At 39.9% G+C, this 27,747-nt stretch overlaps 1 protein-coding gene across 1 annotated transcript; it reads right to left on the reverse strand.

Annotated features, from left to right (window-relative positions):
- Positions 1-2,519: 2,519 nt before the first annotated feature.
- LOC117450712 (trafficking regulator of GLUT4 1) lies at positions 2,520-23,126 on the reverse strand. The gene is made up of 5 exons (XM_034088633.2): positions 22,880-23,126; positions 12,091-12,311; positions 8,682-8,965; positions 7,291-7,423; positions 2,520-6,866 (listed from the first exon to the last, which is right to left on the reverse strand). Exons 2-5 carry the CDS (start codon positions 12,239-12,241, stop codon positions 6,850-6,852), a joined length of 585 nt encoding a protein of 194 aa, XP_033944524.1. The 5' UTR covers positions 12,242-12,311; positions 22,880-23,126; the 3' UTR covers positions 2,520-6,849.
- Between the last annotated feature and the right edge of the window lie 4,621 nt (positions 23,127-27,747).

Consider the following 27,747-nt stretch of genomic DNA (forward strand, 5'->3'; position numbering starts at 1 on the left):
GTTATATAGTATGTCTATTTTATTTATATGTATAGTAAGTCTTTATATTTTAAACACACTCTTTATCTTTAATTTGATCAGCACCACGTCACTATTATTTATTTATATGTACAATTTTAGCAAGTTGTTATATTGCCCTGTTCCTGTAAGCAAGTACAACGACATTTCGTTTTAATAGTACACTCTGTCTTGTTGATATGACAATAAAGTATGTCTAAGTCATTCAGCTCCTGCTTTTCCTTCACAGTCATTGCCTCCTCCTCCTCCTCCTCCTCCTCCTCCTCCTCCTCCTCCTCCTCCTCCTCCTCCTCCTCCTCCTCCTCCTCCTCCTCCTCTGCTGCTTTATCTAACCACCCTCAGCTGCATTATGACACACCACTCCCCCCCTTCCCTTTTTCTTTGTCTGGTTTATTTTCCTGCAGATTCTCTCAGGATACTCTTTCACCTCTATCTCAGTCTTCCCCTACACACACATACAGTATGCATCCTCTCATCCTGTCGCTATCTCTTCTTCTTCTCCTTCTTCTTCCTGTTCCTCTTCGCTCCTGCTCCCCTCTCCCCTCTCCCCTCTCTGATCTCCTCGTGTAGCAGCCTCAGCGGTGAAGTCTCTTAATAATTTATAAGAATCTAACATTCAAATGAACAACACACACACACACACACACACACACACACACACACACACACACACACACACACAACCACACACACACACACACACACACACACACACACACACACACACACACACACACACACACACACACACACACACACACACACACACACACACACACACACTTTTTATTAACCGTGAGGAGTCAGACCTCTCTCCTCTCCATCCCAGTATCCCAGGGTCCCTCGTAGACGGTAACTATGACAACCCCTCGTTCTAGAAAGAAGGTACATGAGAGAATGAAGCCCTCTCCCTCATCACTTTTCTGGCTCCGTATTTTTCGATTGTAATGTTTCTGACTTTAAAAAGAAGAGGAATACTTACTAAATGTAAAACCTGTATGCACAACAACATTTCAAGGAAATAAAAGCATGTCCTGTGTTACAGGGTTTTTGTGATTCTTTTGCACTCAACACTGTGATGAAGAACTTACATGTAAGGGACAATAATATGTGACAATCTCTCCACTCTACAGTGGCAAAAGATATGATTCAGTGATGGACTTTTATATTTATTAAGGATAATAACTGACTTATTTGTCTCATCAATAATTAGAGGCTTAATGTGTTCAAAAGACTGAGAAATATACTTTCTATTATCAAAATGTGATCTTTATGGGACATTTGAAAAGTCTAAGAACTGTATGATCCAGTTAATGTATCCCATTTATTTGTTGGGACTGAGAAGGCCTCCGGAGACTATTTAGCAGAGGTGGGAGTAAGTCCTACATGCGCAAGTCATGAGCAAGTCTCAAGTCCACAAATATGCGACTCGAGTCGGACTCGAGTCAAGTCATGTGACTCGAGTCAAGTCATGTGACTCGAGTCCCCACCTCTGCTATTTAGCTATACAACCACATTTTTAACAATTGAATAGAGTGCCATCTTTGAACTTATCCAGTTCTCATTTATGCATCCATGATTTGTTTTTAATAATAATAATAATAATAATTGGACAACAATTGATCTTGATGGCCTGGAGGAGGAAGATATCTCTGTCTTGGACTAATTGTTAATAGTCAACAAGAAATAAAAGTGGTTTCTGCTGGTTTAATGAATACATTGTGAATGCTGAATCCCATTGCTGTAGTAAAAAAGGTCCTGTTCTGCTCATGTTCAGGTTCATATCAGTATGTAGTGTCTCCACTGGGACATGTCTCCATGCTTTAATGTTCAAAAAGCTCTTTATTGTTCTCATACTGCCTGTGCTGCAGCACCTCTTTCACCCTCTGTCTGAAACTAGAGCCCAGTCTGCTCTGATTGGTTAGCTGGCCGGCTCTGTTGTGATTGTTCTAGAGATGTCATGTACAATGTGTTGGAGCGCTATAGCCAATAAAAGCATGAGTGTTACATAGCACGTGTGTGTGGGAGAGAAACTCCCTCTGGAGGGAACACAGGGAATTTAGCCTTTGCAGACCATTTACATGCACAAAAACCGATGTATCCCACCCACACTAAAGGAAAGGGTAAACCCCAAAAAGCATAGGGCCCCTTTAAGATACATTTAATCCAATAGTGAAAAAAATGTTTAGCGTTATAATCTATATATCTAATTTATATTTGAGACTTAAGAATGTCTTCTTCTTTTTGAGAATATCCATATATTTGTAAATGTAACACTCCTCTATAGTACCCTGTTCCCCAGTCGTAAATGAATATTTGGTTTCCTTCAGGTTTCCATCCAGGACTGGAATGTATAGAACAAGCTCCCTGGACCGGAGACGCCTGTGTAATGTACCAACACTAATTAAATCTCCCCTATTTACAATGCTGCCACCAGTAAAAGTGTCAAATTAAAAAATGATATCTACCCTCAGATGTATTCACGAGCCTGCTCACTGATGGGTATTTAATGGGATTTATTCCCTGCAAACATGATCAAATAATCAACAGCAGTAGATCAACTTTGATAAATGTATTTGTGTACACTCATTCTGTCAGTTTAAGGCATGCACAGGTACAGAAAGAGTCCGGTGTCAGGAGATAGCAATCAATAATTAGATAAGGACTCATGCTTATAGCACCCCCCCAGTTTGAGTTTTTTTAGCAAGCAGGAAGCAGGTTATACAGAGCGTTACAAACAGTAGATTATCATGTAAATACAAAAAAGAGATCCAGATAATGTGAATAGAAATATAAAAATACAAAGATCAGGGAATCAGGCGTCAAAAGAGCATTTACAAAAGAAATGAAAACGATAGACAGGAGACTAAAGAAAGAACACAAGAAGAAAGTGATGTTGAGATGTTCTGTGGAAGATTTTCAAAATAAAATCAAAAGCTAAGACCTCTCGTATTTTGACTGGACCGTTGTATATCTATTTAATGCAATTTATCTCTCTTTTTTCATTATTACTCCACATCTACAACTCCTCCTGTAGCCTTTCTTGGAAATGCTAAGTAAATGAATAAATGTAATCACATTCATTATAAATCAAGCTCTTGAATTAATACAGTAAATGATGAGCTTGAAATAACAGAACATTGCCTCAAACAAATTGACATTTTACAAATTGACACTTACAAGTGAAATGTACATCAATGATTGAATTGTACTCCTGGATTCATCATTATTGCTGTTGCTAATCATGAGCATAAACATCTCAGGAAAGGTGCAAAATATGAACAATAATCCAAGTGGCTAATTTGGTAGATTTTGGTATTTGCTAAAAAGTCTGTAAATTAGATTCTATATTAACCCTTAGATGCGCGAGTGACTGGACCCTACACTCTTCCATACTGTGGGTCAAAAAGGACCCGTATTAGAATAATATGTTTTTATGCCATTTTGGTTAAGAAAAATCACTTGTATAATATTCTAGTATTATATGTTGGTTCACACTAGAAATATTTTATATTTAATTTTTCACTATTTATAATTTTAGACATTTTTTTTACATTTTGAAAAACAACGTTTTCCCATAGGATTCCATAGGACATGCATGCGGACCCACTTATGGAAGCTTGGGGTAGTAATACAAAAACTAACATTTCTTCAAATGTGAATTTAAAATTTGAATGGCATGATATCCAAAACATGTTTTTTGAGGAATAGCTGGAATATGAAATGATAAAAAAAATGCAATTACAAAGATACTTCAAGAAAACCACCTCACCGGGTCCAAAAAGACCCACTTATGCATCTAAGGGTTAATACTTTAAAAAGTAGACATGATTATTATTCGTATGTCATTTGGTAATTGAATGTGCATCCTTTTTGGAAAATGGCCAATAAGGAACAAAACTAATGATACATGCTGAACATCTTCCTCAGAACATTTCATGTGTAAAATTAGATATATTATTATATAATATATGTATTATTATATACATATATTTTTCACTCACAGAAGTTGTACCAGTTGAATTACAGATTTCTGGGAGTGTGTTCACATTTAACACCCTTCATGTTAATACCATTATTAGTATGTTAGTAAGTGAAAAAAGGAACACAAATAGATTTAACAGTCGGTTAAAATCAGTGGAACAACGTGATAAAACACTGTAGGCAACTCTGAGAGGTAGCGCAAGCAAAGTCCATACACAACCGTGTACAAGTACACAATAAACTGAGGGAAGCTAGCATTCGTACTGACAATCAAGCCGGGACCGTTGTTTTGCATAATGTGGTTAGTAAACATGCTACATACAGTGTGAAGGTGTGAGGCAACTTTACCTTCCTCCCCCACCCTGACCTCATCAGACCTCACCTCTACGCAGAGACGCCGTCTGATTGGTGCAAAGTTCAACATTTATCTGCTTCCTTCTTTTTAAAAAATCCCTCTTGTGCAATCTTGGTGGGGATTTATTTGTTGGTCAGTTACATCCGTAAGGAAGAGAAAACATTTGGATATCAATAGCGTGCTGCAGGAATGAGTCCTCAAACCCTGAAATGAGTTAGCATTCTAGCACTTCCTGATCCCTTCTCTGGAAGTGCATTTGGTCAGAACCCTGAAATAAGGTGTGTGGTTCCAAAATGCAGAGAGAGATTTTACCGTTTCGTCTTACAACTTTAAATGCGTCATAATATAACCTACTCGTCAATTTCTGAAGATTCTTTGTGTCTTTGAAACCGCGGTTGCTAACAGGTGGCTGAATGAGACTAGTACATCTCATCCAGCCGAAGATTAGCCACCTTTAGCTTGGCGCTGGTGATGTCAAGTGACCGTGCTGTAGTTTGTTCATAACATTTTCTTCTGGAGATTGAATTTCTATTAATATGTGGAGATTATCCTTTCGAAAAAAATGTGTAGGTATCCTAAATGTAGGTTTTCCACAGATATTTGTTTCTGGAATATTCCACAATCCAATGAAAAGATCCAATTAGCTCTTTGTGGAAGGAACCAGGGAAATGCTCAATTCAAGGTTTGTACTACTCAAATAAGTAATTCCTGCACCTCTCTACACCAGGTAGACATAACACAATTCCCGTATTATGTATTTACAAAGTGCTGCTCAGTTAGCGCTCTTGCTAAATGAGGCTACGGTATTATGTAAAAGCATTCTGTTATACTGTAAACATGCACATGTTATAAGAGATGATTTAGATCCATAACAACAGCCTATTTCCTCATAGCCCACACCCAGTTCACAATTAGCACACAAACAGCTGTGTTTGGCACAGCGTTGCTGTTTGTATCTGTACATACCAAAAGTAATGCACTGTAATTGGTTAGTTTCCCAGAAAATGTATTTGCAATATTGACAAAGTCCTCCTGGTACGGAGGTCGGGTGGACCAGAAGTCAAAGTTGATTTAATTGTAAACGTAACTTCCATAGTTATTTTCACCCAAATCACAATCTTTTCCTCAACATTCGGTTTTTTGTGAAAACATTTGACTTTGAGTACCAAATGTATGTAACAAGCGGTTTGTTTTACGGGACATTTGTAGGAGAATGTACGCAAAATGAAGAATAACTTTTTGGAATTAGCATACTCTTGTATGCTAAATAATAGGGGATGCAAATGCAACAAAGAGATGTGAACGCCAACAAAGAGACGTAAAACGCAGACAAAGTGATACAAATTGTCAATAAAGAGACGCAAAATGGCCACAAAGTGACTCAAGACCTCAACAAATATACGCGAAAAGGCCAAAGAAGAAACATAAAACGCCAACAAAGAGCCGCAAAACGTCAACAAGAAAGCAGAAAACTCCAATAAAAATATGTGAAACGTCAAATAGAAAAGAATCTACAAACCCAAAGGCCCCTACACTGTTTGTGTGTCTGAATAATGCACTCATTTTGTCCCTTGTAAACCAGAAGTCAATGTTCATTTATTTGTTATCAAAACTTCTGTTATTTTAGACCCTTCACCTAAAACTAACCAACTTGTTTCTGATCAAGACTGATGTGGATGAAGCTACTTTCAATTGAAATCATTTCCTGGATATGGAGAAACCGCTTTTCGCAAAATATCATTTGCAGTTTTTTTTCTCATACACTTTACTCATACTTTATTATATATTTGTGTTTGGTCTCTGCATGACGCCGGGGAGAACTCCCTCTTTATCCTTTCACTTTGTTGAAACAACTAATGGTATATATTTCAATAGGCCTATAACTGTATTAGATAGCAGTGTCCTTTATATTGGAATACAGAAAGAGAAGAAAACGTGAACGTTGTTTTAGTAAACAGCTGCTAAGTTGTGACGTCAGGACTCTCTATGAGTGTGTCGACTTTATGTTTGTGCACCATGAACAGCAGCAGGAAGATCTGGATGATGAAACACGAGTCTCTCTCTCTATAAATACTCTTAAAGTTGGTCTTCATGTTCATGCCGGACCATCAGCAGCAGCATTCACTCTTTCAGTTCACCAAGAACACCAAGTCTTCAAATATTTGGCATAAAAGAATCAGAAGGTTTGCTCCATCGCTGGACTTGTTGCATGGAGGCTCATATATCCCAGATGTCCTTGTGGACCACAGGGTGAGATGAACATCAGGTGACCCACACTTTTCTCCTGATCCAAATCGAGGCGTGGGTGTCTGGGGAGTGTCCATGCTCGCCGTCGTCGTGCAGCAAGAAAACAATAGCAGGGAACGGGTTTAGTTTTTCATCTGGTGCAGGCGCTGGAGAAACGATTCAGGAAGTTCGGGGAGGGGAAACGGAGTCGTGTCGGTCGGATGTTGTCGTGCAGTCGGTGTGTCGCCATTATTATTTATTTTTTATCAGGATTTTAAAATTACTGCAGAGAGAAAAAGACAGAAAGTCACACATATTTAAGAGTTAATCTTGACCATATTATTATTAATATAACTACTCTACTGTATATATTATGATTTGCTGTCGTAACATATTGTAGTACAGTAGAAGTAGTAGATATATGCACATTTTAATTTAACTTCTCAATAGTTATTCACTTGTTTATTTAAATGTATTCGATTTTTTAATTGTATATGGTTACAAAATGCAATTTCCGCCGAGATAAATATAGTAGGCTACTCTGATCCTGATCCTGCACAGCATTTAATACAATTGTAAAAGGTATCTAACTACATTTACTTAACTACAAATTAAAGTGATTTATACTTGAGTTTTTAAAAAACAATAAGGACATTTCAAATTTAAATTGTGTTTTAGTGTCGTTTTTGGTGTTCCGTGTAACTCACATCCCCAGTTGAGGGCGATGGCCGCGGCGATGATGGCGATCCCTCCCAAGATGGCGACCACAGACAGAATCATGGCGTTGCGGCCTAAACGGCGAGCTCCGTCCACGTTGCCCTGCTGCAGACTGTTTCGGGACTGAACAGAGTATAAACAGTGAAGACAATGTCATTCAAAATGTTACTCGTCATTATAAACTAAATGTTGAATGTGCAATACAATGGCTGTGAAATAATGAAAGATCTGTAACAGATGTCCCGAAACACAAGACTATACATTCAGGAGGATGTTAAAAACCTTCCAGGTGACGTCAAAAACATTGTTGTTTTATTTGGTCCCTGTTACACTTTATACTTTACATTCATTTTTTCTTCAGGCACTTTCTTCCGTGAAAACAAGGATGCGTCAGATATTGCTACCAAGGACCCCCATATGGCATTATCCTCTGGCGGGGACCCCCCTGTTGCAATTTTATTTTTAAATTGATGAGTACATTATGATGGAAAATATGACAAATTAATCATATAGTTTAATACATTTTCTTAATATATATTTGTGTTAATAATTAATAATCAGTTATTGTTCTAAAAAAAATGTGTATTCATCTTTTGTTTGTCATTCATTACATTCATTGTGTCTTGTTATAAAGATTCTTAACACAATATTAAACAGTAATATCAACAGCAAACATATTTTTAAAGTGATTTCTGTCTTTATAATATTATATAATCTTGAACACTAATATGAACAATTAACATATTTTTTTGCATTTTTGAAAGCTACTTATGCCTTAATAATATTATATATAATATTCAACAGTAATATTTACAATAAACATATGTATATGCATATATATAAACAACAATATTTGCTACATCCGTGCTCTCATCCAGCTGCAGAGCGAAATATTCACTAGCTCTCACTTGCTCCAAAAGCTGAGCAGATACTCAGTTTCACTCTCAGTAGCGGCAGCTCGATTCTGATTGGCTTGAAGGGCGGTCGTGTGATTTAAAAACAATAAAATAAAATATTATTGAAATAAAAAATATTAAAAGATTGGCATCAAAGCACACATAGATTGATAGATATGCAGTTATTAATAACATCTAAAAAAAAAAATTGTAACTTTAAAAAAGAAAAATTCCCCTTTCCCCCAAATTTTGCATGACCCCCCGGGGGCCGCCAGGGGGCGCCCACTTTGAAAAACATCTGCCTTATATTATCCGAACTAGCCGATTGTTGAAGAAGAAGAAGAAGAAGAAGAAGAAGAAGAAGAAGAAGAAGAAGAACTAACCTGTAACTAACCAGATAATTACAGTCAGTTGGGTTTATTTAAAATAAGATGGACCTTTATTAATCCCTGTAGGATTACACAAAGGAAGGTCTACGGTCGTACCATGACAGAGAAGGTGAGGGCTACGATGTTGATGGGCCACAGCGGGCAGAAGCAGGACAGGATGGCGAGGAACAGGTAGTCGCGGGGCTTGGACCCGTCCACAGCAGCCTCCGTGATGCCGCTGGGCCGGCGGGTGAGGGAGGGCCGGGGGGAGCCCGCCATGGACCCCGAACGGCTGCTCAGACCGGGCCGGCCGTTAGCATGGCCGCCCGCCGCGTGGTGCTTGGGCGACATTGAGGACACCGTGGGAGACACGTCCCCCATCGCATGACCCAGGCCGTTATCTGCAACACAAGGTTCCAGAGAGGACATTTGTTCAAAAATAAAATGTAAAAGTGTTTACAACTTCAGTAGTACCAATGAACTTGTAGCTGAGAGGCGCAGACAGGAAGTCTGAAACTATGACGCACTAACATATTGAAAAAGAAATAATACCATTACTTCTGAGCATCATTTTTAAGCGAGGGCTATATTTAAAGCCTGATAATAAAAAGTTGGATTTCATAAAGTTGGTATTAATAACTAATGAGGCTCATTTCTTAATGTGTGCTTTGGTATTTTATGAACTGTTGTCACACAGGGTTCGTACGGGTGCTGGAAATCCTTGAAAATGCTTGAAATTGTATGAGGTGTTTTCAAGGTTTGAAAAGTGCTTGAATTTTGGGAATAGTGCTTGAATTTGGGATAAAGTGCTTGAAATTCTACATGCTTTACTTCGCTTTTTAGATTAAAAGAAAATAAAGAAGTCGGAGCGCGCTTAATTGCTTCGCTTTTACATAAAACAGCTCTGTCCGACCTTCCTGCGCCATGCGCGTGACCGGCAAGTGTTTTGTTACGTGTGACCTGGGCTATAGGCGCGTTCACACCGCAGTACTTTTCCCACTTTAGTTCCGCTATAGTTCCGAAATGTCGCGTTCACACCAAAAAGAGCTGGAACTAAAATGAGTTCATCAAAACCTTTTCACCCCCTTTTCAGTCCCTGCTAGAGAGCAGGGACCTTCGTGGGAGAAAAAGGTTCCTATGTCTGATTGGCTGGGCGGATTGCAAACCACGGCCCGTAAAACTCCCAAAAAGTTTTGTGAAGCCGCCATTTTATTATCCTTGCATTAGCATTATTAGCATTAACATTAGCCCAGCGCAGAAACGCAGAGAGACTAACTTATGGCAACACAAAATAAAATATGGGAGCGGTGGAGATGAGGAGGTGTCGGCGTTTTGACGATTTACTCGGAAGGCTTCAGTAGAAGCTGCTGGGACTCCCAGCAGCTTCTCCTGAAGCCAGTCCCCAACTCCAGGGACTTCCGGCCGGGGACTTCGGGTGGCAGTTGTTTGCAAAAATTAACGATGGGAGAGTCTGCGCTGACGAGCCACATGAAAGGTACGCCGTTGTAGAGCATTTTAGATTAGGCTAACGTTGCAGGCTGTTGTAATTCAACCCAGTCTCACGGCATTTCGTGTTATAGTCACGAAATATAATCTATTGATTCGACAAAGAGCAATTTTTAAAAGCAATGTATTTCTACTGACCCAAAGACACATTTTCGTTGTATTACTGGTCTGGGGGAAGCTCGCGAGTGTGTGTGTGTGTTTGTGTATTTTTGCGTTTGCGCAAGAAACACTGGCTGTTGTTATGCTTGCTGTGACGTTAAATTACTCCGTTCTCCGCTTTTAATTATGCCGTTAAAAGCTTCAAAGCTGTATTTATCATCTGAATTTGCCGAAACAAGTTTAATATTCTGAAAGCCAATACTTGCCAAAACAGATGAAAACGAACACGAATCAATAGATTACATTTATTTCGTGACTATAACACGAAATGCCGTGAGACTGGGTTGCGTAATTAGACCTTAGCTTGTTAGTATGTTGTTATAAATTATAAACTGAGGATTTGACCGCGTCGCTGGTTGACACTTTTAGAAACAGGCTTTTATATAAAATCTTGAAGTATTATACAAGTAAAACTACATTTTGCTTTAATCCCATCATGTAATTGTAGAATGAACACAGTCTTCCTTTGAAGATGTATAAGTCAGGTGTCTTGGGTAGTCAAAATTACCTACAAATCATTGTACACATTTGTAAATATTAGTTACCTTTGTGAGTCTATTTTTATGCAGCTCTGCATGATTTTGTGGCTACAATTCAGGCTAATACGCTACCAGAGGTAGTATAAGTACTCAGATATTGTACTTGAGTAAAAGTAGAAGTACTCAGATATTGTACTTGAGTAAAAGTAGAAGTACTCAGATCTTGTACTTGAGTAAAAGTAGAAGTACTCAGATCTTGTACTTGAGTAAAAGTAGAAGTACTCAGATCTACTTCATTAAAAGTAGAAGTACCAGAGTATAGGAATACTCAGTTACAGTACAAGTCCTGTATTCAAAATGTTCCTCAAGTAAAAGTAGAAAAGTATTCTCATCAAAATATAGTTAAAGTAGCGACAGTAAAGGTAGTCGTTGTGCAGATTGGTCCATTTCAGAATAATATATATGATGTGTTTTATAAAGATAGATCATGAAAGTGTTCTCAAAGCTGGTGAAGGTGCAGCTAGTCTGAAGTACTTTGTAGACTGCAGGTAGCTTGTGGATTTACTCCAGGTGGAACTAAAGTCTGATTCAACACTTGATTAGATTTCACATCATTCATCCACATCTGTAAAGTAACTAAAGGTATTAAATACATGTAGTGGAGTAAAAGTACACCATTTACCTCTGACTTATGTTTACTGCCAACCTAAAAGTACCTCAAAAATAGTAATCAATAGTGTATTGAAAAGTTATTTGGCTCAGCCAGGTTATATGGGAGGCCCAGTCTACGTACAAATGGGTCACTCATTTTGAAATAGTAAACTTAGTTTTCTTTTCTTTAATTGTTCATCCTCGTGTAGAATGCTATTATGAAACACACATTTGGTTGTTTATAGCATAAAGAACAGCTGAATTAATGTGAGGTAGGGAAATAATCATTTGAGTATAAGTATGTGTATATAAATATGTAATTTACAACAGCTGTAAGATGCTTGAAAAGTGCTTGAATTTGACTTTGGAAAAGGTGTAAGAACCCTGGTCACACTTAGATTAAATAACAATTCACATCCTTGCCAAAATGTAGGCTGTATGCATTAAAACAACCAAATCAGATGTAAAAGTAATCACAAAATAAGTCATCATTTATAACATATCACTGATTTGGCAGCGCAGATCTACCAAAAGTCTATTTGAATTTAAATGTGTTTTTTTAACGTGACCCCCTCACATAGGGAATACTATGTTTAAAGTAGCATAAAATGAAAAAAGCCAAGTCAAGGTACATCAGTATTATACTTGGCTGCAGTACTTAAATGAATAAAGTGCATGGGAATTAAGTGTTGGGAGGTGTCTATACACAGGTGCGGGTCAGGTGTATTTACTGGTCTCCGCGTTGTCGATGACGGACAGGTGGGTAATATGGTCCGTTTGATTGGCTGCTGATGCGTCTGCTGCCGGGGGCGGTTGAGAGGTCACGGCGTGGGCGTTGCTAGTCCCTTCATGATGCTCGCTGATTGGCTGCTTGGACTCCATGCTGTTGCTGGTGGTGGCCGTGAGGCGGTGAACAGGAAGTGTTGAAGGAAAGCTGAAGGCAGGGTGCGATCTGAAAAACATCACAGACATAAAGCTTTATTAAATATATTGTAAACCTTTTGTTTGATTTCATTTATTTAAAAAAGGTGTTATCCGTAAAAACATAATAATACTCAATACTCCCAACAATACCCAAACCTCTACTAGTAGTGGTAATGTAACTAAGTACATATACTCAAGTATAGTTTAAGGATAATTGGACTACTTCGAGTGTTTCCATTTTATGCTACTTTATAATTCTACTTCACTACATTTTGTGGATGTAGATTATCAGTACAAAAGATATGCTAGTAGATACGTGATTAACAACAACTATTCTTTGGTATGCCATAGTAGCAACCCTTCATATCTTTATAGTAAGAAAAGTAAAACAAATAATAAATTCAGCCAAGGATCTTAAGGGCTCCAGGAGAGAGGTGGTTGGATCTGTAAAATAAGATCAATCAAATAAATAAATAAGCATTGATTCTATAGCGTCTGAGCGATGGCTGCTGAAAGAAAGCGTTTTGTTTTTTACAGCACTGACAACATGTTGCTTTCTGAAAAAAGCAGAACAAATCTGTTGCATGGAGCAACACATATAAATGATAAAACACCAATATGTTATATAATATACAGATTTGTCTGTGTGTGCAAGGGTCATGTTAAGGTTTTCCGGGTGTGTAGGTTGAAAATGTATATATATATAAATATACAGTGGAGGAAATAAGTATTTTATCCCCTGCATATTTTGTAAGTTTACTCACTTACAAAGAAATGAACAGTCTATACTTGTAATGGTAGGTTTATTTGAACAGTGAGAGAAAGAATGTCAAAAAGAAAATCCAGAAATCTACATTATATAAAAGATAGAAATGGATTTGTATTTAACTGTGGGAAATAAGTATTCGATCCCCTTGCAACCAACAAGGACTCTGGCTTCCACAGTCCTTTAAAAAAGTACTCCTTATATCAACTTGTTGCCTGTATAAAATACACCTGTCCACAGAATCAGATTCCAACCTCTCCACCATGGGCAAGACCAAAGAGCGGTCTAAGGACCTCAGGGACAGGACTGTAGACCTGCACCAGGCTGGGACCGACTACAAGGCCATCAGAAAGCAGCTCGGTGAGAAGGACACAACTGTTGGTGCCGTTATTCAGAAGAAGAAGAAAGACTAAATGAGCATCAGTCGCCCTCGGGCCGGGGCTCCACACAAGATCTGGCCCCGTGGGGTCTTGGTGATGATGAGGAAGGTGAGGGATCAGCCAAGAACTACACGGAGGAACTTGTTCATGATCTCAAGGCAGCTGGGAGCACAGTCACCAAGAAAACTATTGGTAACACACGACACCATCATGGATCAGATCCAGCAGCGCCTGAAGGCCCCCTGCTCTAAAAGGACATGAGAGGCCGTCTGAACTTTGACAAGGAGCATATGAATGATTCAGAGAAGGCTTGGGAGAAGGTGACCAATTTTGATGAGACCAAAATGTTGATCTTTGGAGAAATGCTGACTATAACCCCAAGAACACCGTCCCCCCCGTCAAGCATGGAGGTGGAAACATTATGCTTTGGACCGATGTCACCATTTGTACCTCTAAGCGTTTTATTTAGTATGAATAAGATAACGGAGTGTCTAATCGCACCCAGTTGAAAATAGCTACACCATAGCTTTCCCCCCCCGGGGTTTAAATAACATTGTTGACTATTGTCACCTGGGTGCAAATAGCATCTGCGTAAACATTCAATATTTGACATTTGTTATGATTGGTCTAAAATCAGGATTACGGAAACATTATGTTTATTATTATTTATGTCTTTTTGTATTTTGTTACACTGCACTACACTACAGTCCATCCATCCATCTTCTCCCGCTTATCCGTGGTCGGGTCGCGGGGGTATCAGTTCCAGCAGAGAGCCCCAAACTTTCTTTTCCCTGGCCACATCAACCAGCTCTGACTGGGGGATCCCAAGGCGCTCCCAGGCCAGCGAAGAGATATAATCCCTCCACCTGGTCCTAGGTCTACCCCTTGGTCTCTTCCCAGCTGGACGTGCCTGGAACACCTCCCTAGGGAGGCGCCCAGGTGGCATCCTAACTAGGTGCCCGAACCACCTCAACTGGCTCCTTTCGACGCGAAGGAGGAGCGGCTCAACTCCAAGTCCCTCCCGGATGACTGAACTTCTCACCTTATCTCTAAGGGAGACACCAGCCACCCGGCGGAGGAAACCCATCTCGGCCGCTTGTATCCGCGATCTCGTTCTTTCGGTCATGACCCATCCTTCATGACCATAGGTGAGGGTAGGAACGAAAATGGCCCGGAAGACAGAGAGCTTTGCCTTCCGGCTCAGCTCCCTTTTCGTCACAACGGTGCGGTAAAGCGACTGCAATACCGCTCCCGCTGCTCCGATTCTCCGGCCCATCTCACGCTCCATTGTTCCCTCACTCGAGAACAAGACCCCGAGATACTTGAACTCCTTCACTTGGGGTACTACACTACTGTATGTGTCCATATCATTGATATTCAATTTGTTATATAATACTTGATTGTGCTCCTAGTTTTTTCAGATTGTGATTAGTTTCCTCTGTTCTTCAGCCAAGCCGTTTTGCAAGGCAAGGCAAGTTATGTATATAGCACCTTTCAACACAAGGCAATTCAAAGTGCTTTACAAAAAACGAAAGACATTAAGAAAATGGCATTTAAAATCAGTCATTAAAATGCCAGAACATTTTCCACTAAAGGGACATTTTGTCTGCAGATGCGATGCCTGTCTGCTTTCTGAGGCAGCACTGAGAGATGTTCCTGCAGCACGCTGCAGCAGCCCCCCCGCAGCTCTTTAATATCCCATCACATCGATCTCGCATCTTTTCATCATAAATAAATGTTATTGTGAGTCTGTCAGCAGATTATAAACAGACTCATTCATCTGAGCGACAGCCCGCAGGCCGGCAGCTTCCTAGAGAGCAGATTTAGGAGGAATCTGTGCTGAGGACCGTAGAGGCTGGATCGATGACCCCCCCCCGAGGGCCAAATGCTGCGGTGCTGCTTCAGCTGACAAATGCAGTCTTTTGTTACTTTCTGAGCCTGAGGGCTGAATCAGAGGAACTCTGCAGGAAAGTTAGACATCACTGCAGACTTCGTGTTGATGCGTTCAATGTGTCATATCATGCAGAAGAAATTAATGCAGTAAATCACACCAACTTATCTATCCTCCATATCTCAAACTTTAAATAAAAAAATATCTGTACGCACGCACGCACGCACGCACGCACGCACACACACACACACACACACACACACACACACACACACACACACACACATACACTCAGTGGACACACATATACTCAGTGGTGTAAAGTAACTAAGTACGTTTACTCATGTACTGTACTTAATTTTGAGGTACTAATGAGTTTTTCAGTTTTATACTACTTCACACTACTCCATTACAATTTCTCACTACTTATTGATTTGACAAGATTACGTAGTTGCTTTGAACGTACATATTATTCATTAAAAATAAATACATTGAATTGTGAATTATGGGGTATTATTATCGATGAATATTCTTGGCAGTATAAAAAGTAATTAATTATCTATATTTTTACAAGCTACATAATTAAAATGATGTTCACATTAATGTGTCATTCATTATAATCCAGTGATCAAATATTAATACTTCTAAGAAAAGGGCATTCTTCATAATTATTACTTTTAGCTTTGGTACTTTAAGTATGTTTTGATGGTAATATTTTTTTATTTTACTTTAGTAAAATGTTGAATGCCAGGCTTGTGTCTCACCATCTCACCACATACTGAATACCAGACGGAAACCTAATTTATCCACCCCTGTTTCCTGAGAGGGCGGGGCTAGATTCCACTGTAGACCCACCCATTTGTTCAATTGCAGGGTTTTACCATGAGATGGCGCTTCATTCACAAATACGGGAAAAAACTAACAGGGTAACCTTTGGTCTTTGTCCAGGCTTTGGTTAACACAGTATGTGTCATGGACTAACAGAAGTAGTTGTTACTTCAATCATATTTGCAGCTCCGCAGTAGTGTTTGTTGAATGGCATTTAATGAAATATTTTGTATCCCTTATACCCTTATACCTGGTGGATCGATGGTCTACATCGCCACCTACCTAGTATTCTACACTGTGGTATTACTACTTTTCCCTAAGTAGAAAGTTATAGTACTTCTCCCACCTCTGCATACACTAACACACACACACACACACACACACACACACACACACACGCACGCACGCACGCACGCACGCACGCACGCACGCACACACACACACACACACACACACACACACACACACACACACACACACACACACACACACACACACACACACACACACACACACACACACACACACAGGACCTAAAACAGCCACGCCTAAAAGAAAAGGAGCGCTGCAGAACACTACTGATATTGAGCATTTCACATCCTGATGCAGAAGAATAAACGTGAGTATCTGATCCTCTCACTGTTCAGCTAAGTCTGGACCACAAAACTGACTTCAAAAAGGCAGTTTTCTTTTTAATTGTGTCGCTTGCTTTTAATTCTGTTCTGTTTATTATATCCACTTCAAGACAATGGTACTTGCGTACCATGCTGCGAATGGATCTGGCCCTTCCTACATCCAGGACATGGTTAAACTGTACACCCCAGCACGTGCACTCCGCTCTGCATCAGCCAAACGGCTCGCTGCACCCTCGCTGCGAGGGGGACCCAAGTTCCCATCAGGAAAAACACGTGGCTTTGCTATCCTGGCTCCAAAATGGTGGAATGAGCTCCCCATTGACATCTGGACAGCAGATAGCTTACGGCGCAGACTGAAAACTCATCTCTTTCCACTCCACTTCGAGCGATATATCTATTAACAAAGAACTGCTAACAGAGCACTTATATACTAATAAAGGGCTGGCTTATCTAAAGCCAGTTGAGTAGCACTTGAAATGTTTTTGCTCTACGAAACCTGATGTACTTTATGATTCTGTTTTCTTCAAGTTTGTATTTTGTTGGTCGAACGCACTTATTGTAAGTCGCTTTGGATAAAAGCGTCAGCTAAATGCAATGTAATGTAATATTTCTCTTCATCTGTTTTGTATGTGTTGAGTCTGTTTCCATTTAAAACAAAAGTTGTATTATTTGCTGGGAAGGACTTAGGAACAGCTGTTTTTAAAAGTGTCCCATATTGTTGTCACATCTGATGGTAGAAGATTATTCTACAATAATACGTATAATTTGTTTAAGATATGTGAATGCTGAAATCTTGTATAATTTGTCGCATTTATTTTCTTAACAAAGAGGAATTCTTATAGAATACAGTATTTCGCAGCTGAATGAAGTAATGTTCCTATTGATTTTTTATGTACTACAAAACATAAATTGTATTTTATATGCATTTTAGGTTTTTTAAATCCTATTCTTAGAACTACCTACTATGTGGTTTAAGTATTTTTACTGCAGTTAAGTATCTGACTTCTGACCTAATTTTTAAATCTCCTTACGATAAAAGGTGGCAGGTGTTTGAACATCCATTAACCCGCCGTTCCGTTCCCCTCTTCTCTCAGGATGTTCAGGATTAGCTTCCTCTTAGGAGTTGGGGGGGGGGGGGGATTAGCGCAAAGTGACGTCCATTAATATATCACACTAAATGTTTGAGCTGTCAGAGAATACTGGATAATGGCTGCAGAGAAGAATGCACACATTTAGGGTTTGTCAATGTCAACATTTATATTCTGCGCTCACAAATATTAAAATGTGTCAATGTTTTGGGGTCCCTCTTTGGACTAAACCAAATGATTTATTTAAAGAACTGAACTTGTGCTTATGTTTACTTGTATTTATATAAACAACTATGTTCAATGCCCCAATATAAAATGCTGCAAACATTTTTCGTTTTCCTGCTGCACCATTTGACATTCTACAATATTCATGGTAGTGCTCAGACCTTGAGATAATCATTTAACATGTTTTAATCTTGTGTTTCATTTTACTCTATTTTATAGATTTAAGATATCATATTTTGTATCCAGCCTGTCCTCCTACAAAAAACGACCATATAGGCCGATTGTTCATGCCCTTATTACGACCCAGAGGCACGTTTTAAAGTGTATGTTGTTCCTTACACGACCACTAGAGGTGCTCTAGTGGTCGTGTAAGAAACAACATGCTCCCGGCCCGTTCATTGCAAACGCTCCGGAGGGACGTTTATTCACAAATAACCCTCTCTGTAAAATCCTAAATTGTGGAATAGTTTGGACATTAAAATGCTTTTTGATTCGATTTCTGGCGAGAAGTGTATATTGTACTCTTAGAATCCACGTCCAGTCGATGTGTAGGATCTATAGTTTGATAGATATTACGAAAATAATTTGAGGTCTCGCCAGGAGAACGTGTATGCAGCTTCCATGTAAAGTTAGCGTGGGTGAAAACAGTTTTTCCGGTCTCGAAGTTCTCATAATAAAACCGGATATATTCCCCTCACTATCAAATGATTACACAGTGATATCTGCATCACTCATCCACTAAAACACATCAGTTTATCCTGGTTAATTACACAATATTGATTGGTTTAAATTGTGTACAATGCTTTTGTGTTTTTAACCTTCGATTCAGAGACACTACAGTTTCCGAAGACACTACACTACCCAGAATCCCCAGCTATCGTTTGGGACTACTTCATCCGCCTTGCTTTACAGACCCCGTGATTAGTCATCAAGCCCTGTGATTGGATGTTGGAGTGGCAGTGCGAAAAGGTTACGCTGAGCGTCAACCAGCTCTATGAAATGGAATGGAACCACGGCAGACTTTCCAAAACTGGAATTGGAACTGCACATGCTGGCTATTGTGTGTTTCGCAACATGTTCTATGGCACGTCTCTTTATAAGACGTTTTCGTATTTCCCACAATTAGAAGTTGGCAGTATTAAACGTGTACACCCTGGAGGTTTAGGGGATACGAAACACAGTGGTGTTATCAAATTTAAAACATATAATTAATAAATGGGTGAATTAATATGCCCACATGACAGCTAAGGTCAGAAGAGCTTTATTTAACAGCTGGTCTTATGTCTGTGACCCCTCTTGTTGTTCATTGATGAGCCTGAAACATGCACTTGTAAAGGTTCAGAGGCACATTTAGCAAATATGGCAGTAGCTATCGATCATCTTAAGATAAGATAAGATAAGATACTTTATTGATCCCAAGTTGGGAAATGTTTTTTGTTACAGCAGCATGTACTACTTTGTTCTACTCCACTACAATTCAGAGGTTAACCTGGTATTTTTACTCCACTACATTTATTTTAGTTACTTTGCAGATTCTGATTAATGATGTGAAATATAAACAACCCTTAAATCAGACTTTAGTTACACCTGAGTCAAATTCAGGGAAGGTGATTGTCAAGTGCCAAAATAAACTATGCAATATATTGGACGTGAAGTACTTTGTCAGACTTCATATTTATCTGTGGATAACCCCAACGTTTTTTTCTTATTCAAAAGAAGACCTTAACTTAAAGTATTTTTTAATGTTTCAATAAAGCCTTATTATTTTGTCTGTTTTGCACATCCTCCTGTTAATATCTTTGGATGTCCTGCACTAAACTGTTTGGTTGTAGAGATCACTACAGTATCTTCTTGATATTTTATATTCTATATTCTATCATGCCTTCTACTTTCCCCCAATGTTGTATGTAGGCTACTCTTAATATTTAAACGTTTTCATCAAATAAAACGTATTCAACAACAAAATTCAATAACGTGCTTTAACCACTAGGCGGTGCGGGTTAAAAAACCAGTGGTGTAGTTAATAAAACATAATAATATCAAACATAATAAGACTATTAACTTGCCGCATACCTCAAATCATCTTCGTAATATCTATCAAACTATAGATCCTACATATCGACTGGACGTAGATTCTCAAAGTACAATATACACACGCGTTTTAATGGGCAAACTATCCTACAATTTAGGATTTTACAGAGAGGGTTATTTGTGAATAAACGACCATCTGTAACGTTAGCATTCAACGGGAGCACTAGAGGGCGAAAACTTTAAAACGTAATTATAGGACGTATTAAGCGCTTGAACAAACGACATATTTGGTCGTAATAAGGGCCTGAACAATCGGCCCATTTGGTCGAGTTGGAGGACTTGTTGTTTGTATCCTATTGCAAGATACAACATGTGTGTATATTTTGTATTTTATGTTGTATTTTATATGTTATGTTATATTTTTATATATTTTGTATTCTATTTGTTATCTTGTTTGCATTTTCTCTAGTTTATCATTTGTATTGCAATTAACATACATTTACCTTTATTTTAAAATGTTAAAAATATATTATTTAATTGTATTTATATTGTATATATATATATATATATCTATATTGTATCTTCTGCACTATTACATTTGATGTATAATATTCTTATTTTCGAATTGTGTTTGTTTTTCTTTTTAAATACATTTGCGTTTTTCCCAAAGATGTAACACCTTACACACACACGCACGCACACGCATGCACGCGCGCGCACGCACACACACACAATCACCTTTCCAGTGTTTTCCAGAAGAAGACGTCGTCAGAATGCAGTAAATCTCTCTTTCTGTTCAGTTTGACCTCTTTAACTTTGGTACAGATTTTATTACAGACTTCAGCACACAGCAGCAGATCCGCTCTGCAGCCAGCGTCTCTAATTCAGCCTCTGCTGCAGGAACACACACACACACACACACACACACACACACACACACACACACACACACACACACACACACACACACACACACACACACACACACACACACACACACACACACACACACACACACACACACACACACACACACACACACACACACACACACACACACACACACACACACAACTCCTTGTCCTTATAATGTTACAAGTATGCCAAAGAGGCATCATCTTATTAAATATGATGCTAATTTGCATACGTTTCCAGAAATGTGCACATTGGACAAAGCCAGGTTTAAAATGCTAGTTTCATTTTGTTGAAAGATTAGAGTCCAATGTTTTTACAGAGATGATTTTCTTTGTATCACTCCATACATCCGAAAATACTGTCAACAACCAAACGCATTTTTTTTTAAATGTCCATGTTTTTAGTAATCTCTATGAATCAGGTTCTGAATGAAATGTGGACAAACCCCCTGTAGAAAGCTTCAGAATATAAATAGGAATGAAACAGTAAGGATTGGTGTATGTAAGTATGATGAGGAGATTTCTCATGAAACTTTGAGAAAAAAGGAACTTTATGAAACCTGCCTTTAAAGATAGCTATTATAAAATGCATACATGTTGTTCACACTACAGGTGAACAGCGTGGAACATGTAGATATCACCAGGGAACTTCCCCTGTAGAAAGACAATCACTTTTTGTAGTATAAGCTTTCTAAATTGTTATCTTTAATATGCAAATGAGGCATTATCTGATACTAACGTGTGTGGTGCATTGAGTAAGACCTACACACACACATAGAAAATGTGGATTGCACCTCCCAATAGCCTGAAAGAAGACAACATTGGATCAATTGTAAAATAAATGGACAAGTGCATGACATTATTAGTTGTGTTTTGCAATTACTGTCACCTCTTCATGTCCTTTACTGGAAATAAGGTGATTTGTTCTTCTCAGACATTTCAGAAATCATCTGAATTCATATTGCACAACTTAAAACCCTTGATATTCTCCTTAGAAATGATGCAGTGATAAAAGAAGACACAAATGTACTTGTGCATTCTGTCGAGGAGAAATACCTTGTGATCCTGCTGGTTAAAGCATCTCCGTGGAGACTGCACTATTCATTCTGCACCACTGATGTAGTAAAGATGATCACAGAATGGAGGTGTTAATGTGCTGCAGTGTTTTTTCAATTAATATTCAGTTTTCTTTTCCATCTTTGTTGTGCATTCTATTTTATTTTATTTATATCTTATTTACTGTAGATTTTCTACATTTTATTTTCCATTAATGATGCCAATATTTTATATGTACGTCTATTCATCTCTGGTCGTAATGCTGCATATCCTGTAGAAAAGGTGCTATACGTATAAAGTTGAATTATTATTAGTTTCATAATAACTTTGTTCAGACAAAACAAGACATTTTTAAATACAAATCATTTAAAAAAACTTCAGGTTATCATTTCATATTCCAATGTTTCAGCATGAAGGAGGGACATGACATGAATATTAAAACGATGGAGCAGGGATCCTAAAATCCCTCTTTGCTCTTATAAAAAGATGAAACACACAGTTATACAAACAGAGCAATATAAGAATGTGTTTTTCTTCTTCTGTGGAGCAGCAGAGCTACAAGAAAGAAGGATGTGATGCCTTGAACGAAATATGATTCCAGCCTAATTTGATACATAATTGAACAGACGGATGCATGTCTGACATCATGTAGAAATGCAGCAGCAGCAGCAAAGTGTGCTGCAGCCGGAGCCGACACACCCACAGAGCCCCGTGGCTCCAGCAGCTCCCAGCCTTAGTTTGGAGACACATGCATGTGAGAGAAAAGAGGTTTTTCATCTTACCTGGTGCTAGTCCACAGGGAGCTGCAGGCTGGGGCTCATCGTGCTGCTGCAGGAACACAGATCCAGAAGGAGGAGTGGAGAAACAGCACTTGAAATAAATGTCTGACAAACAATCAGATTCTGCTTTAAATATCCTGTTATATCTTGAAATAAAATGTGTATTATGTCTTAAGTCTGCGCCTGTTTTTATTGATTCTGTTTCTGCTGGTTTCTGGTGATGCAGAGTGGAGGATGCTGCAGCTTTCTGTCTTCCTCTGCAAGAGGTAAAAGGGGAGGGAGGGCTGCTATAAGAATGTGTGTGTGTGTGTGTGTGTGTGTGTGTGTGTGTGTGTGTGTGTGTGTGTGTGTGTGTGTGTGTGTGTGTGTGTGTGTGGTGTGTGTGTGTGTGTGTGTGTGTGTGTGTGTGTGTGTATGTGTGTGTGTGTGTGTGTGTGTGTGTGTGTGTGTGTGTGTGTGTGTGTGTGTGTGTGTGGGACAGTAGCTTCATCATCTCCCACTACAGTAAAGCTCACTGATGCCAAATGCAGTGCCTGTCTCAACATTTCAAAATAAAAGCCTCTGTTTTTCTTTTTTTGCCTACGCTTTAAGTTTGAATACATTATTTATTTTCACAGATGATGTATTTTTGTTATTGTGGACATCTTTGCTTGCCTATAATATACCTTGGTCATGTATGTGAAGACATTTTTTTGTAACGTATTTTTTAAGATAAATTGAAAAGACTGAAGTAAGGTTAAATTGGAAAGTATGTTTTATACAAAGTGCTCTTATTTTGGAGGAAAACGAGCCTACTTCCTGTATTGCCTCAGTAACTGGTTTACTTGCTTCCCCTTTTTCTGCTGACCGAGCAAATCCCCAACAATGCACCAGTCCCGCTCCACACACACATTCTGCACCGGGAATATAATATATATAAATATTGTTCTCAGGTGGTTTGAATAATAGTATCTGTAACATGCAGTGTAAACCCCTGCAACATGGTATTTATAGAAATAAAGACTCAATCAAATCGAACATTATTATACTTAACCAATAATATGATTGCACACTTTGCATTTGACACATTTTTTCTTTCAATTTGTCATTTATAAATGCTTCCTGTAACCATATTCCTGTGTTCACTGCCCTCCAGTGATGATCTGCATTACCACATTATAAGTCTAAAACAGAATATCAACATATGTCTGCCTTTAAGCTTAAATATATATGTTTAAAACAGAAGTAGTCAAATTAACAACACCACTATACATTTTGGTAACACTTTATGGTAAGCGTACATGAATCATCATGACTTAAAGAGCCTGTGACAGCATCCCAAAAACTGTTGTGCAATGACATATTGGGCTACTAGTAATCTCGAACCGTCAGTTTAAAAAAGAAAAAGCGATACCGTTCCGATAAATATCAATAATTTCGAACATCGCGGGGAAATCCCTTCGACTCATTTTGAAGTTTTGGGGGAAGCCGGAAGTGACGTCAATGCGGGAGCGCTTCACTGTGCGGCAAGAGAGCCAAACACGGAAAGTGTGTTGTCATGCGTAGAAATGGTGAATTACTGAGTTCAGGCTTGTTAATAACGTTGTAATGAAGTTGACTACAGTATATTCATATTTGTCAGTGCTTTCATGTCAATTTAACGGATAAAATGCACAGATTATTATTATTATTCCCACTCCGATCGGGACACGAGGTCCACCGTTTCCCCGCAGCGAGGCTCCCCCCGTTGACAGTTTACGTGGGCTGGGCTGGGTGCAGTGGCGGACTGGCCATCGGGACGAATCCCGATGGGCCGGTACCGATGATAAGTCACTAGCACATCCCCCACTCCCCCCGTTGACAATTTACTAGCGGTACCGAAGTGGGCCGGTCGAGAGTCCGGGGCTGATTTTTAGTCCCAGTCCACCACTGGCTACATGACCGTATTATCGCCCATATTGACGCACCTCATTTCTAAACTTCTAACAGATACAACAAACCGATCCTTCAGCCTCACATGAACTCTCAGACGCGTTCAAAATTAAACTGTCTGAGCTGTCTGAGCTTGCTGCTGTGTGTACCATCGTGCGTTTACATGCAGATGCTGGGGTCCTGAACGGTGCAGCTGGAGCGCTGTGCCCGCAATGACATCACACATCATTTGGCGGGACTTGAAGAATCCGCGAGAAGATCCAGAAAATTGTCAACATTGAAGGGCAGATTAATGGTTATCAAAGTACAAATATCCAAAATCAGTTCAGTAACGGTTTTCAAGGCGACAATATTTACTCAAATTGATGGGTTTGGATGATGGGGGAAACTCGTGTCACAGGCTCTTTAAGATACTATTAATCCTTCCACATTACTGATAGTTCATGAAGTATACATGAATTAATTCATGCTTTTTCATGCATTAAGTCATGCATGAATTAATGATGATTCATGTACCCTTACCATAAAGTGTTACATACATTGTTTGGAATAATTCTCCTCATCATAAAAACAAATAGTGTGCTATAATAGCCAGAAAGATTTGAGGGAACATATCTTATCATATCTTATCCTTTGATTTTTTTATTTATTCTTTAAGTCCTTGCACCTCTTTATCACTTTTGTATTCTTATATCTTATCTTATATTATTCTTAGATCTTTCCCGGGTCACCGAGGGTGCTGGCGTTGTTTGTTCGCCGCTCCTCCGCCCCACATCTTGTTCTTTAGTCCATATCAGAACCTCTCCTGTCTGGCTCTCTACTTTTTAAACGCCAGTCATCAGCAAAAATAGCAGCATCTCTCTATGGAATCGACACAGAACTTTGTGTTGTCATCTCCTTCCTGCTGGCTCTTTCCTGCTCACCGGCCCCTAGCCCGCTAGCTAGCTAGAATTATCGGACCTAGCAGGCTGCTACCTAGATGCTCCGCCTCCAGTCTGCTGGGCTAACATTTCTGTCTCCACCCTCCACCCGGTGGCTATCAAGCTAGCTAACAAGCTAGTAGGCTGGTCACCCGGCTCCCACTCTGCACCAGGCTGTCAGCCCCTCCTACGATTCTCCTCCGGAAACCACTGGAATTATTCTCCTGATATGCTGTGGATTATCCTTCTGATTTTACCTGGACTCACACCGCTTTCGGTAATCCGGCTCCTGGTGCCCGGGTCCCCAGCATTAGCTAGCTTCGTGCTAGCGCCAATTATCCGGATCATGCCGCCGCTCTACTCCCTGTCAGATCTCCACTCCTTTAATAACCGCCTGCCTCCGGACTGCATGGACATCCTCGCAGATAATGAAATACTCCGCAAACGCCGTCCTCCACACAGAGGCTCTGGCCGTAAGTTTTTCTTTCATTCCACGTCTTCACACTCCATCCTGTCCATTCGGTCCTGTCACAGGCCCACACTACGCCATCACAACAAACAACACGTACATCTGACCAATCTCCTTCCACTCCCCCGGTCCACACACCCCCCCCCCCCCCAATGCAAAGTCACCTCAGAGCAGCCCTGCTCAACACACGTTCCATCCACAATGAAAGCCACATTCTTCTGAATGAATTCATTAAAGACAATAACCTGGACTTTCTGTATCCGACCGAAACGTGGCAAAACCCCCTGGACTATTTTTCTTTAAATCAAATCACCCCAGCAGGATTCACATGCAAACCTCGCCCACACCTCGGGCGGGGTGGTGGTATAGCTGTTATTATCAGAAAGGAAATAAAAGCTACCATAATCCCCATCCCTGATGTTTCTTCATTTGAACACCTGATCTTCAAACTCTCTGGTCCCACTCCCCTGGTCACAGCCATCATCTACCGTCCCCCGAAGCCAAACCCCTCCTTTCTCTCCGACCTCTCTGACATTCTCACTCAGCTTTCTGCCATATCCCCATCTGTTCTCCTCTTAGGTGATTTTAACATTCATGTTGACGACCCGACCTGCAATTATGCCTCTGAATTTAAGGAAACCCTTCACTGCTGCAACTTCTCTCAACACATCAACTTCCCAACACACAGCCGTGGTCACATCCTGGACTTGGTCTGCTCCACTGGTCTCACCATCCATCATCTGTCCAGCCTCAATCTCCACATCTCTGATCACCTGGCCATCATCATGGACATCAACATCCCCGCCCAAAAGCAAAAACGCACAATAACTTACAGAAATCTCAAATCCATCTCACCTTCAGCAATCACTGCCTCCATTACCTGCAAGATGTCTGTCTCCCCCCCCCCACTTTCTGAAAACCCATCTGAACTTGTGGACTATTATAACAGCACCCTCTCCTTCTGTCTCAATGAACTGGCCCCCACAAAAACAAAATGTCTCTTTCATACACTCCGCCCCCTGGTATACCCCCGAACTCCGCCAAATGAAATCAAGGAAACGTCAACTTGAACGCCAACACAAGAAAACCACACTAACAGTCCATCTTCAAATCTACAAAGACTATCTCCAGCAGTACAGTAACGCACTCAAAGCAGCCCGGTCTAATTACTACTCACAACTCATTCAGTCTGGCTCCAGCAACCCCAAGCGTCTGTTCTCCACCATCAGCAAACTTCTCAAACCCTGTGACAACGCCACCTCGTCCTTCACCACCGAACAGTGCAACTCCTTCCTCTCGTTTTTCCAAACCAAAATCAGCAACATTTACAGCAATCTGACACCCTCATCAGCACCCCCCACCTCCCCTCCTGGCTCCCCCCCTTCACCTCACAGCCCCTGTCCCACTTCTCCCCTGTGACCCCCATGCAACTGTCCGACTTCATGACTGGAATTAACTCCACCTGCACACTTGACCCAATGCCCTCCAAATGTGTTAAAGAGAGCCTCCCTGCCATCTCCCAACTCATCGCCACCATCATTAACTCCTCCCTCAGATCTGGATCAGTTCCC

The sequence above is a fragment of the Pseudochaenichthys georgianus genome, chromosome 8, assembly GCF_902827115.2.
Source record: "Pseudochaenichthys georgianus chromosome 8, fPseGeo1.2, whole genome shotgun sequence".
In the NCBI taxonomy this organism is placed as follows: domain Eukaryota; kingdom Metazoa; phylum Chordata; class Actinopteri; order Perciformes; family Channichthyidae; genus Pseudochaenichthys; species Pseudochaenichthys georgianus.

What these genes read in the sequence shown, in the direction of transcription:
- LOC117450712 (XM_034088633.2), bottom strand. Translation starts at nt 12,241, where the DNA reads ATGGAGTCCAAGCAGCCAATCAGCGAGCATCATGAAGGGACTAGCAAC. An exon ending in CATCGACAACGCGGAGACCA is followed by an intron (nt 8,966 to 12,090) that starts GTAAATACACCT and finishes CTTGTGTTGCAG; the next exon opens with ATAACGGCCTGGGTCATGCG. An exon ending in CCCTCACCTTCTCTGTCATG is followed by an intron (nt 7,424 to 8,681) that starts GTACGACCGTAG and finishes TACTCTGTTCAG; the next exon opens with TCCCGAAACAGTCTGCAGCA.